Source organism: Tupaia chinensis, unplaced genomic scaffold (genome assembly GCF_000334495.1).
Source record: "Tupaia chinensis unplaced genomic scaffold, TupChi_1.0 Scaffold000187_1, whole genome shotgun sequence".
Taxonomy (NCBI): Eukaryota; Metazoa; Chordata; class Mammalia; order Scandentia; family Tupaiidae; genus Tupaia; species Tupaia belangeri.
In genome coordinates this window covers 884026-897788 of record NW_006159662.1, presented here as the reverse complement: position 1 = coordinate 897788, position 13763 = coordinate 884026, and the positions used below count along the sequence as shown (strand labels likewise).

The 13763-nt window shown below is 38.5% G+C and overlaps 1 protein-coding gene across 4 annotated transcripts in view; it reads left to right on the top strand.

Moving 5' to 3' along the window:
• Positions 1–13063, top strand: part of PRKAR1A (protein kinase cAMP-dependent type I regulatory subunit alpha) — a 20950-nt gene extending 7887 nt beyond the window's left edge. For 2 of the 4 annotated variants that reach the window (XM_006146743.3, XM_027771144.1), the window contains exons 3-11: positions 2107–2277; positions 3050–3141; positions 3519–3580; positions 5146–5192; positions 6392–6550; positions 8970–9030; positions 9948–10069; positions 11671–11752; positions 12346–13063. In XM_006146743.3, coding sequence (XP_006146805.1) covers positions 2107–2277; positions 3050–3141; positions 3519–3580; positions 5146–5192; positions 6392–6550; positions 8970–9030; positions 9948–10069; positions 11671–11752; positions 12346–12518 — 969 coding nt within the window. In that variant the 3' untranslated portion in view covers positions 12519–13063. The remainder of the gene's footprint in view (positions 1–2106; positions 2278–3049; positions 3142–3518; positions 3581–5145; positions 5193–6391; positions 6551–8969; positions 9031–9947; positions 10070–11670; positions 11753–12345) is intronic. The other 2 variants (XM_006146744.3, XM_014587158.2) reach the window with 1 other exon arrangement.
• Positions 13064–13763: the final 700 nt, after the last annotated feature.

The window sequence follows — 13763 nt, the reverse complement described above, 5'->3', positions numbered from 1 at the left end:
CCGCGTGGGATCTTGGGCACGCACGCACACGCGCCCGGCGTGAGTTTTAAGCCACCGGGTCCGGGATGTGAACCGCGGTCGACTACGTGGGAGTCCAGCGACATAGCCATTACGCTAACTGCTGGTTCCCAATGAATAAATTTTTAAAAAGCGATACAATAAATAATTTTGTATATTGGTCATTTCACACTTATGCATATCTTTTTTCCTAGAATTATTTAATTTTTAAAAATTTATTCACTCATTTTTTAAAAATTTGGCCAGAGAGAAAGAGATGAGAGAAAGTGAGAAAGCAAGTCACCAGCTCTAGGACTCAAACTGTGGTTGGCCATGTGGGAGTTTCTAGCACCTTAACTACCATGCCACCTGCTGGTCTCCCACATATGCATATCTTAAAATAAATTTCTAGAAATAGAATTACTGGATCAAGAAGTAAATTTGTGGGACCAGCAGTTAGCATAATGGCTATGTCGCTGGACTCCCATGTAGTCGCCCGCGGTTTGCGTCCTGGACCTGGGGGCTTAAAACTCATGCTGGGTGCGTGAGCGTGCGTGCCCAAGATCCCGAGAGGAGAATGGAGGAGAAGGGATTGCGGCGTGGCCATCCCCCCTGGGGGGTGATTTCTCGCTTTCTGTCTCTGTCTCTCTGTGTGTCTGGTGAGCGCACATGCCCTATAGCAAAAACCTCTCCAAAAAAAAAAAAAGTAGTAGTAAATTTGTAATTAAGTATATGTGAAAACATTAAAGGAATTCACTAATGTTTTTCACTCCCCCCCCTTTTTTTTAATTGTCCAAGGGCATATGTACTTGTGAGAGACAGGAAGGCAGAGAGGGAGAAAAGCACCCCCCACTGGGATATGATAACAGCACAGTCCCTTTTCCATTTCTGCACACCTCGTGTGCTGATCCTTTCTTTCTTTTTTTTTTTTTCAAGTTGCTGGGACTGAGATTTGAACCTCAGTTGGCCATGTGGGATCTGACTCCTTTAACCATGAGGCTGTGGGACCGTCCAGCTTTTTTTCCCCTTAATTGATAATTAGAATAATCAGAGAAGTGAGAAAAATGGGGAGAACCCCTCTAAAAAAGAAGAAAAGTCAGACATGGGTTACTAATGGAAACGGATACTATTACTACCTTGATAGTTGTTCTTGGCCATTCTTGTATATATCTAGTTCTTGCATTTATCTTGATGCCAAAATAAGGTCTGAGGACCATAGAGGGAAAAAAAGTTGACATCTCTTTCATTTCTTTTTCATTATAATTTTTTCTGAAATCATTAGATGCTAAGCTTTAGAATTTCACAGATGGCTTAGAAAAATAATGGAGAATGAGTCAAATAAGAAAGTAGAAGATAACACTTTTTTTTCCCTTTTATGTTAGGCATAACTCATTCTTTACTGTAGGCCTAAGGAATTTCTGAGACTCTAGATTTGATTAAAAAAACATGTTTATTAGTTTATCTCAATTTTTATATGAATTGATTCAATGTCATTTTTTAAAGTATTAAACTTTTTTTTAAAATTAGAAATATATAAACCCTGATTAAAGAATGCTTCTAGCTTTGCTGGTAGAAGTATTGTTAGATCCTATCTTAAATATTTAACATTTTAGTTACCATTACATTATTCATTAGTTGTTTATATTTAGGACTTAGACTAGAAGGTGAATTCCAGAGACTCAAGACCTTCTCCTCTTTGTTTTTATATTCCTATTTCTTACTGTATGACTTGGCGTGGAAATCCAGGAAATGTTTATTGAATTAATGAACTGTTGTAACTCAGTAATATAGATATTCTTGGATCACTTTGCTGTGCCTGATTGTTATTCTTGCATAATTCTTTTCTTGGGGGGGTAAGAGAATATCTAATTTTACATGCTAAATATCCTAGTACTCATGGCTTTTGTTAATTACTAAAGTATAACATCTGTTGTCAGAGAAACACTCTTGTGAGTATATATTTTTTCAACTTTACTCTCCATTTTTTTCCCATTTGGAATTGGCTTTGCCCCTTAACCTACTGGTAATAGAAAAAGATTGATGAACTATCATCGGAATATCAACTATATGCTGAAGGATCTTATTTTGCAAACCTGTAATTTCTTTCAGGAGGAGGCAAAACAGATTCAGAATTTGCAGAAGGCAGGTACCCGGACAGACTCAAGAGAGGATGAAATCTCTCCTCCTCCACCCAACCCAGTGGTTAAGGGTCGGAGGCGACGAGGTGCTATCAGTGCGGAAGTCTACACAGAGGAAGATGCTGCATCATATGTTAGAAAGGTAGTTTTGATATCTAAACATTGGGGGAATGCCACCTGGTTGGCATCTAGTCTCCTTTGATGAATAATCAAGTATGAAACAGGACCTAATCTGCCCTGTACAGTTCTTAGGTACAAGAGAACAGGTTTTAGTACTAGTATACTGTCAGAAGGAACAACTAGTGGTGATTACAGACTAGTGAATAATTGCATTTTGGGGATTCACATTTTCATGTAGCATAAAAAGCAGGTAGTCCTGCTTTTTCTCTTGAATCATGATGCCAGTTTTTGGATGTCCTGTTATTCATGTCGTGGATTTTAACCTTTTATCCTACAAGCTTCATTTGTCCCAGTCTACTCTTGCTCAGCCAGTCTGGCATTTTGAATTATACTAATAGCCTTAAGAGGGGACGAAATTATGCTGACATTCGACTCTTGTAAAACTTATAGTACATAATTGCAGTTTAAAAAATTATAATTGTTATAAAATACTTATTTTTGCTTCAGTTTAATGACCTTGGTCAAGGAATTTTTAGTTTGTTTCTTTAGTTAACTGGAAACCAACTACCAGCCTATAAATACAGGCCTGGGTGTAGGCAAGGGGATTAATTAGTCAATATTTGTTGAGTGCTTTGTGGATCAAAGATAGCACAGATGTGTTGTGAAAATATTTAAATCAAAGCAATCTTGTGTAAATACCATAATGTGGCTTGACATTTAATTGAAAAGCAGGTTGCAAGCATGAAATGTTTTTGGTTTATGGAATTGTCATTTGACCTTCAGTTCTTTTCTAGGTCATACCAAAAGATTATAAGACAATGGCAGCTTTAGCCAAAGCCATTGAAAAGAATGTGCTGTTTTCACATCTTGATGATAATGAGAGAAGGTAGGTACAAGCACTTTTTCACACTATTTTTCTAGTAGGTCTGTGGTCCCAAGCTATTCTCATGTTTGTTGCTGGTTTTAAGGCTTATAATATTATTGCTTAGGGACAACAGTTGGCGTGGTGGTTTAGGTGCTGGACTCCCACAAGGGCAGCCATGGTTTGAGTCCTAGACCTGATAGCTTGTTTTCTTGCTTCCCTCTCTCTCTTTCTCTCTCTGGTGAATTAAAAATTAAAAATATGTACATAATTCTTAAAATAAATATTGTCCTGGATGACAAGCAGGGTTGAAAATTGGGGAGCTTTAATTCTAAGATTAATGTTTGCGATCCACAGAAGAGACATGTGAAATGTAACACGAGGTGTGCTCTCTCTTGCAGTGATATTTTTGATGCCATGTTTCCAGTTTCCTTTATAGCTGGGGAGACTGTTATTCAGCAAGGTAAGGCTGCTATTTCTGTGGCACAAAGTATTGTTACGGGAAAGGAGGCAGGAGTGGAGTGTTTCGTTTTGTTTTAATGAAGTTTGTTTTCCTCTTTTATCCTATCATTTTTTTTCTGTTGTATTGGATTTTCCTGTTTTTTAAAATAAAATCTCAGAGCTCAGAGGAACACTTTAAGTAAGAGGCTAATATTTCTAACAGTTTTGTCTATTATACCGATTAAAAGTAATACCTGCATTTTTATTTTGAACATTTCATGAAATTCCAGAATCATGTATTTCATACATTCTTTATATTAACCACTTCTGAAATAAAGTAGGAAATAAATAAACTTCATTTTTTTAATCATACAGCCCATCTGTTTGTAAGATTCTATGCCTTCTAGAGATTCTTACCTTTTTTAAAAAATTATTTATGTATTTTTATTATTTAAATTTGCTATAAGGCATGTGTGCTCACCAGTGAGAGAGAGAAAGAGAGAGAGAGAGCAAGAGCAAGTTGCCAGGCCTGAGACTTGACCTGTGGTTGGCCATGTGGGAGTCTAGTGCCTTAACCACCACGCCACCTGCTGGCCCCAATATTCTTACCTTTTGCTCACATAGACTAACATGGATCTGATCTTTTGAATATCTTCTCCTTTCTTTCTTTCTTATTTATCCTTGACATTTTCATGGTTTTTCAAAAGCCGTCTATTTTTTCATAGCAATGTGATCTTTTGTTGTAACTATTTGAGTTGTTCCTTGTGTTATAGATGTCATTAGTTATTATTAACTCATAATTTTGTATACATATGTTGATTTTTCTTTTTGTGGGAGAGGTTTTTGCTATAGGGCGCGTGTGCTCGCCAGAAAGACAGAAAGAGTGACAGAAAGTGAGAAATCACCCCCCCCCGGGGAGACGGTCACGCCACAATCCTTTCTCCTCCATTCCCCTCTCAGGATCTTGGGCACACATGAATATGCACCCGGCGTGAGTTTAAGCCACTGGGTCTGGGACTCTAACCGTGGTCAACTGCATGGGAGTCCAGCGACATAGCCATTACATCAACTGCTCGTTCCTCCATATGTGATTTTTAAGGTTTTTTTTTTTTTGAGTTTTTTTTTTCTTTTTTGTCAGAAGATGCCTTAAAAAAAGGGATCACTTTTATGTCTTAAATTTCTTTTTTTTTTTGGAGAGATTTTCGCTATAGGGCGCATGTGCTCTCCAGACAGACAGAGAGAGACATAGAGACAGAAAGCGAGAAATCACCCCCCGGGGGGATGGTCACGCCACAATCCCTTCTCCTCCATTCTCCTCTCGGGATCTTGGGCACGCATGCACATGCGCCCGGCGTGAGTTCTAAGCCACCGGGTCTGGGACGTGAACCGCGGTCGACTACTTGGGAATCCAGTGACATAACCACGCTAACTGCTGGTTCCCACTTAAATTTCATTCCCTGAATGATTGTGTTAATTTATAACATACTTTTTTCTCATAGCACCTCTATGAGTTTCTTATTTTATATTAATTTTGTAGTTTCAGTTTGTTTTTATAATTTGAAACATTCTAACTATTTTGTCTTTCAGGTGATGAAGGGGATAACTTCTATGTGATTGATCAAGGAGAGATGGATGTAAGATATAGTAACCAAAATGGTGATAATCATAAAAATCAGTGTATTGATTTTTATTGCTTCTAAGTGACATCATTATTGTTTCTAAAGGGCTGACTATCACAGACCTGTATCTGAGTCCATCATTATCTTTTACCAAGTATTTTTTTTTAGGAGAGGTTTTTGCTATCGGCTGGGTGCGCTCGCCAGAAAGAGAGAAACAGAAAGCGAGAAATCACCCCCCAGGGGAGATGGCCACGCTGCAGTCCCTTCTCCATTCTCCTCTTGGGATCTTGAGCACGCACGCACTTGTGCTGGTGTGAGTTTAAGCTACCAAGTCCGGGACTCAGACCGTGGTTGGCTACATGGGAGTCCAGCGACGTAGCCGTTATGCCATCTGCTGGTCCCGTCAAGTGTTTTTACGACAAAAAACTTTTTCAAGATAATTTCTGTTGCCAGACAAGTAGCTTGGAACTTTTGCTGGAGTAGTGCTGAAGTGTGTGCGTGCTGTAAGAGGAATGTAAGGGAGGATCTGCACCCACCCAGTAGCTATGAGGCTAGAGGTAGTGTTTTTCACTCTGGAAGTCTTGATAACCATTGGAATGGAGACAGTAGAGGCATCGATTTCATAGGATTGGTAGAAAAATCAGTGACCCGATGAAAGTAAAACACTGAACACATGGTAGACCTGTTTCACATGGTAGTGTATGTGATCCGTATTAATGCTTAGCTAACTGTTTTCTCTGATTATCCCTAGAGAATACTTTTATTTATTTTTTTTACCAGAAAAGTAAACCAGGTAAATTGTAGACCCTTTTTTTTTTTTTTGCCATGAGATAGATAGACAGGAAAGGTGAGAAATCACCCCCTAGAAGGTATGGCCACATTGCAGTCCCTTCTCCATTCTCCTCCTGGGATTTTGTGCATGCATGCATAAGTACCCAGCATTATTTTCAAGCTGCTACATCTGGGACTTGAGCCACAGTCAGCCATCTGGTAGTCCAGCACCTTAACTACTGCACCACCTATTTACCCCAATTGTAGGCTCTCTTAATTTATTTAATTCAGTGTCAGAAAGTCAACTGTTTTATCCTGCTGTGTAACAAAAACATTCTATTTTTTAAATCAAAATTCACAATTTTGACCTTTTATAAAGATTTCAGGATTTTTAACACATTTGTGCATGCAGAAAACATTCTTTTACATTGTATGCATTTTAGGTCTATGTCAACAATGAATGGGCAACCAGTGTCGGGGAAGGAGGGAGCTTTGGAGAACTCGCTCTGATTTACGGAACACCTAGAGCAGCCACTGTCAAAGCAAAGACAAATGTGAAGTTGTGGGGTATCGACAGAGACAGCTATAGAAGGATCCTTATGGTAAGAGACTGGGTTTTTTTTGGAATGTGATATAGAATTTTGGCCTCTGTTACTATTTGTCTTTTTTTTTTTAAGTTTTGTTTTCTTCCATGAGAGATAGAAATAGGCACCCTAACAGGGTCCCCATGCCATGATCCACCCCTAGCCTCACCAGCCTGTATCATAGGCACATGTGCTCTCCCAGCCTGATGGGAGACATCCTGATGTCAACCTGGGACCTCTTCATGTGACCTTAGTATCACAGAGTGTTGTTATTGCTGTGCCCCCACAATTGACTGGTCTGTGTGGCTAATGTTTGAATATCAAAATAAAAGGAAACTATGCCTTCTAATCATGTCTTTTGCATTAAGCCCAATTTAGCATTATTAATTTTGCCATTTGAGGCAGTGATAGAGATATAGTTTTAAGGTTTATTTACTCTGTGAGAGAAACAGTAGAGACAGAGAGATAGGGAGATATGTACCCCTAACAGAGTCTTCATGCCATGATCCACCCTGTTCTCAGTCAGTGTGGCTCATGGGGCACACTTGCATGGCGTGCTCAGGGAGGTCCCAGGATGTGAGCCTGGACCTTTACCAAGTGAGTTATGTTGTGTTACTTATTACTGTACTTCCTGGACTGAGGCTAATGCTTTAGAACAAAAGTCTGATCAGACATAACATGGGAAACCAAATCTGGTATTTATATAAAGGTTAGTTTATGGTTGGAAATCTATCTATTTGCTGATAGGCACATCTTAACTTACCTAATCTTACCCATCACAGCTTGATAGGTGCTCCTTTATTTATTTATTTATTTATTTTGTTATTTTTTTTTTTATTGGAGAGATTTATGTTATAGGATGTGTATACTTGCCAGAGACACAGAAGGTGAAAAATCACCCCCTCAGAGGGCACGGCCACACTGCAACCCATTATCCTCTCTGGATTTTGGGCATGCATGCACATGTGCCTAGCGTGGGTTTCAAGCCACTGTGTCTGGGACTTGAACTTCAGTTGACCACGTGGGAATCCAGTACCTTAACCTCTATGTCACTTGCTGGGCCCAAAAGGTGTACCTTTCAAGTGCATAAAGTTATTTAAGGCCATTCAGAAAAAAATTAGCTTTCTTAAACTGGGAAAGTGGGTTATTAGTAATGCATAGGTTATTTCTCACTGAAGGAATAAACAAAAGAGTAAAACCATTGGAACATTTTGCTGGTATCATCAGGGTTTTTGAGACCTATGTGCTGTTTTTAGAGAAACTTTGATTAAGTCCCAGCTGATGGCATTGATAATTTTGAATAGTTTTCTTAAATTAGTGCAGTGCCCATCTGGCCATTTGAAAATATGCTGTTTGATGTACTTTTAAGTTTTCTAGTATTTGGGAAATATATGAATATATTGAATATTTCTTACCTGAAATGATGGAACCAGAAATGTTTGGGTTTCAGATACAGAATTTTGGAATATTTGCATATACTTCATGAATTGTCTTGGGGATGGAACCCAGATCTGAATACAAAATTCATTTATGTTGCATATATATCTTATACCCTGAGGGTAATTGTGTGCAGCATCTTTGTATTGCAGTGTTTTGACTGCCAGTCATCACATGAGGTCAGGTGTGAAATGTTCTACTTTGAGGCATCATGTTTACACTCAAAAGGTTTTGGATTTCGGATCAGTTTGTATTCTTTCTCTTTTTTTTTTTTTTTTTTTTTTGATTAGGGATGCTTAACATGTATTTTGAAATTTTTGTGTACTTTGAAAATTACCTGTCCCAACTATATGAAAATTTCTAAGTATACATCATATATATATACGTGCATGTGTTATACATTTGGCAGGGGGCCATATGAAGACAGTTTATCACATGAGGATCGTTTATTATAGAGTACTGTGTATTTCTTCCTATCTTTCCCCCATATGCATTTAACAAACTGCAGATTAGACAACTTGGTTAAGTTTAGAGCTATGGGGCACTTTTCTTTTCTTTTTTTTTTTGGTCTGTAAGTGATAGTTTATTTCCTTACTTCTGTGGGGGATTAGGATCGTAACCCTAATTATAGTCATAGGCTCTTAGACTGGGTATAAAGCCAACTGTAGTCTCATGTATTACTAGGTGGTTTTTTTGAGAACTGATTTTTGCTTATTTGACATTTTATTAAATGGTGATACTTTGAACTTCTTTCGGCCATATACGTGCTGTTCTTTGTAGGAACAATTTAAGAGCTTATTTGTAGAGCCGAAGAGAGACTCATGATCTTCAACATGAAGAAAAATACTCCTCACAGATCAAGATGCAGCAGCAGCAGCAGCAAACTTTGAAACTTTTCTGTTTTTAAAATTTACTTGTAGCCTAATGGTTATTATTCCACAGCATTATGGGATAATTACGTATTATGAGATATAACTTTTGTTACTTTCTTCATTTATAGGGAAGCACACTAAGAAAGCGGAAGATGTATGAGGAGTTCCTTAGTAAAGTGTCTATTTTAGGTGAGTTTTAAAGTGTTAATTTGATAGTATATGATAAACCTCTTCATTAGAAATTACTGTGGTTGGGAGAAGCTTTCTGAATGTATATGTTTTACTTCTTCATGAAGAAACAAAGTGTTATGTGTCCTCTTTATGACTGGACATTCAGTTACTTACACTGATTCCTGTTTCTTTGATTTCATCATTGATTGGTTCAAGAAGGAGCGTATTTCAAAGAATGAAATCTCTCTATTGAAAGGTTGGGTGTTATCTGGTATCCTCTTAAAAAATGCCAGAGATTTGTTGAAATTTAAAATAAAGTAGGCTAATTGGAGGTACTTCTGTGTATTTTATTAGGTGGACTTTGAGTTCATGATAACCTTTTTTCAGGAAGATGCAATAGTAATTTTTGTGTGTTAATCTCCTATCTTTTTTTGTCACAGTGAATTTACTATTCCTTCCTTTGAAATGATTACATTTTCTTTGTGTCTGGAATATTTCTTTGGGCTTTGAGAATAATAGTTATTTTCTAGCTTCTCTTGTTAATTTCATAAGTAAATTCAATTGAAGATTAAATATTTTATTAACCTTTGGAATAATATGGATGGTGTAACTGTTACTTTTGGGTATCGTAACTATTGATTTGATTTGCATTGAGGGCAATTTTCAGGAATACCTAACGATTACATATTCTTATTTCTTTGCCATTGGGTGCAGTTGGTATAGATTAACCTGGCCACCTTATTACTGAGGTGAGTATCTCAGGGTCATCTATAGGTAGTCTGAGAAATTTTGTTGAAACTAGAGATAATTGAACACAGGTGCCATGTTTGATGGGACATTGTTGTATGATTGAATGTTTTTATACTTTGTTTTATGTGAATGCTTTTAGCAATACCAAATAATGTAGAGAAATTGTTTTGATTCTTGTCTTGCAGAATCTCTGGATAAGTGGGAACGTCTCACGGTAGCTGATGCATTGGAACCTGTCCAGTTTGAAGATGGGCAAAAGATTGTGGTGCAGGGAGAACCAGGGGATGAGTTCTTCATTATTTTAGAGGTAATTACTGTACAGTAATACAGTACAGTATTATTGTACTCAGCGTACATAGTAATAAGGGAAAAGTGAACAAATTCTAATTAGTTTTAGGTAGCTTTTGTTTTTAAGAATCCCTAATAATGTTATGTAAAAATTGCCTTTTGCTTTGAAATACAGTATGGGTTTCTGCCAGGCCACTACATTTCACAGAAGTTTGAGTTGTAATTCTGAAAGGTCCCTGGCAAAAATAGCCAAATCCTGACTTAACCAAATCACCGCGTAAGGCAAACAGAACTCAGCCATTTGACATAATGGGCTATGATTCTGTGTCATCCTTGTTAAAATGTGTTTTGGCTATTTGGCAAAGGCCAAAGATAATTATTTAAGTTCTAGAAGTTACTGTTTTATGCCTTTAAAATCCATGGAAATATATAGCAGCTATTTTTGCCTGTTGGGCAGATCCAAATAGCAGATGATTATTTATTTTTAATCTTTTTTTTTTTTTAACGTGCCAGACGATGTATGTGCTTCCCAGAGAGAGAGAGAGGAAGCAGGAGAAACAACCCCTAGATTCAGGGTCATGCTGCAATCCCTGCACCTCCATTTCTCCATCCTGTTGGGATTGGGGTCACACATGCACATGCACCTGGCGTATTTCTCAGTCCACTGGGTCTGGAACTCAAATTGCATTGTTGGCCTTGTAGCATCTGACACCCTTAACCACTAGGCCATGAGGCTGGCACCAAATAGTAGAGTTCTATAAATATGACCCCGTAGTTACTAATTGGTTTTGTTTCAAAACTTAGCATCCGACCTGTACAGAAAGTTTCAGGGATTAGTAGACTTTCTGTACAGGGTCAGATGGTAATTCTCAGTTTTAGGTGTTGTAGACATCAGGTTTTTGTGGCAGACTCAACTCTTGTCATAGTGCAAATGCAGCCATAGCATGTAAGTAAACAGGTGAGGTATTCAAGTCATATGTTATTTATAAACCAGGCAGTGAGCTTAGGGCCGGCCCTTCATCTACAACTCACTAAGCACAGGTAAGTACCTTAGTTTCCTAAGTATATGGCAAAGATGATGGTTACGTAGAAATCAAAGCTCATGTAGTGACAGCTTTTCAGTCTTTTATCATCTGAGCACAGATATGTTGAAATAACTGCTGAATCCTTTTCCCCTGTTTAGGCTGTAGTGTTGCTAAACAGAAACACTTGAGTCTGGGTAATTTATAACAATAGAAGATTATTTAGCTCATGGTTTTGGAGATTCCTGGTCAGGGGCCATACCTGCTGGGAATCATCTTGGTGGGGAAGATGCAGGGGTGTCTTAGGATGAGACAGAGCAGTAGTGTGTCTGTTTTGGTGTCTTTAGAAATCCAGGAGTGTCTAGTCATGGGGGCCCCACCCTGATCTTAATCTTTACCTCTCAACATTACGGTTGGATAAAGTTTTCACCTCTTGATCCTCTCGTGACCAGAACTAAATTTCAACACAAATTTTGGGGGACATATTAAACCCATAAAACACTTCTTCGCAAAGTAGCTAAATTACATAGAATATTTAAAAGCCACGTTGGGTTTGAAAATACTGTTTTTGTTTAGCTTTTTGGTGGTTTTATCATAGGGGTCAGCTGCTGTGCTACAACGCCGGTCAGAAAATGAAGAGTTTGTTGAAGTGGGAAGATTGGGGCCTTCTGATTATTTTGGTATGTGTGGATTCCCTCACAATATATAGAGCTTTTTTAAAGTCAGAGAAGGGATGCTGTTAGCCTTTTATAATTTTGTCTTCTGACTTTTATTTATTTTATTTATGACGGAGAGCAGTGTGTGTGCACATGAGAGAAAGGAGAGTAAGAGCAAGAGAGGGAGAGAAGAACACCCTCAGCAGGGTCCAGTTCTGTCTCAGTCCCTCCTTCTAGGTTGTCAGGGTTTGGGTCACCTGTGGACTTACTCCCCACGTTCCAGCTAGACTGGGTCAGGGATCCCAACCTGTGCTTGGCCATGTGGCTTCCAACACTGCCATGCACCATGCTGCCAGCTGTTCCAGAAACTGATGGCTTAATTGATTTAGTTTTTTGTGGGTCTCAGAGAAATAATGTGGCATTTTGATCTTTAGTCAGTTAACAGTTACTGACTTTTTCCTATCTGTTAGCTTTTTTCCCCTCTTAACTGCAGATGTGGTATGGCCTAAGTTATTAGAAAATCAAGTATTTGTTTTCTTTCTCAGAAGTGCATCTCTGTAAGAAAAGGCTTTCCACAGGAGGGAGCCTCCTCTTACTTTGTCCTCCTCCTCCTCCAGGTGAAATTGCTCTACTGATGAATCGCCCTCGTGCTGCCACGGTGGTTGCACGTGGCCCCTTGAAGTGCGTTAAGCTGGACCGACCTAGGTTTGAACGTGTTCTGGGCCCATGCTCAGATATCCTCAAACGAAACATCCAGCAGTACAACAGTTTCGTGTCACTGTCTGTCTGAGATCTGCCTCCTGTGCCTCCCCTTGTCCTCTCCCCAGTCCACGCTTCACTTACGCAGACTGCTTTATGTTCCCTCTTTGCAGTGCCAAGTGGCCACTGGCATCGCAGCTTCTTGTCTGTTCATATTGAAAGTTGCTTTATTGCACCATTTTTAATTTGGAACATTAACTGAATGCTCGTACACAGTTAAATAAATAGAAAGAGTTCTGTGGAGACTTGGCTGTTACCGCTTCTCTTTGTGCAGCGTTAGATCAGCCTGGGCGGGGAGCGCTGTGCTTCTGGCGAGGGCAGACCCCAGCACAGACGTTTACTGCAGGGTAACACAGCAGTGCAGAGGTTTTAAGCGACATAATTTACCAGTTACGAGCATATTTAGACTGTGGCCAATACATGCTGTATTTCTTTATAGAATAAATGGTTTCTCAGTTAAGTTCTAAGGATTAGAAAAAAATGGATATAGAAAAATCTTAGTATAGTAGAAAAACATCTGTCTGTAATTAAACTAGTTGAGGATGGAAAAATGCCTATTTTTACTAATGATCAGATGGCTGTGATCAGTTTTTCCCCCCCGTTTTAATCAGAATTTCTCTTTACCAAGCTAATATGCCTGGTTTTATTTATGTCGTTATTCTTCCTCTCCAGTTTTGAAATCTTTATAGGTCTGGCCATTTATATATATATCTGCCCTTTAGGTTTCAAACTAAATTATAGATTGCAAATATTGAATTATGATTTAACTACATCTGCCTTAGCTTAGAACTTCTGATTACACTCTTGTTTATTCAGCTAGTGCCAAATATTGATCATCAGATGCTGAATTAAGAATAAAAATTTGAAATCTACATGCTCAGTGGTTAACTCAGAGCTTCTGGTTAATGTGTGTCCTTCAGTTGAGTCCACTATGGTCTCCTCCATTCATTAAACTGATTCCAGGAGATGACATTTGTTGAGAATAGATAGAGATAGAACAAATGTCAGAATAGGACAATGGAGGTGATACTATTAAAGGGAGGAACACCAGGGGGACAAAGTACAGTGTCAGGAATTTCCCCCACTAAATTCATTGGGGAATGAGATTTGGGAAGAATTTTTTTTTTTTACTTTCATTTAACTTTTTTCCTCCTTTTAATGTTAACTATTGATGGAATTTCTGGTGGGTTGTGGGTGGGATACGGTGAAGCGCCTCACACAGGGTGGGCCATAGAGTGTCTGTGTTTCAGATTGGTTTTAAAGGCTGTCCTGCTGA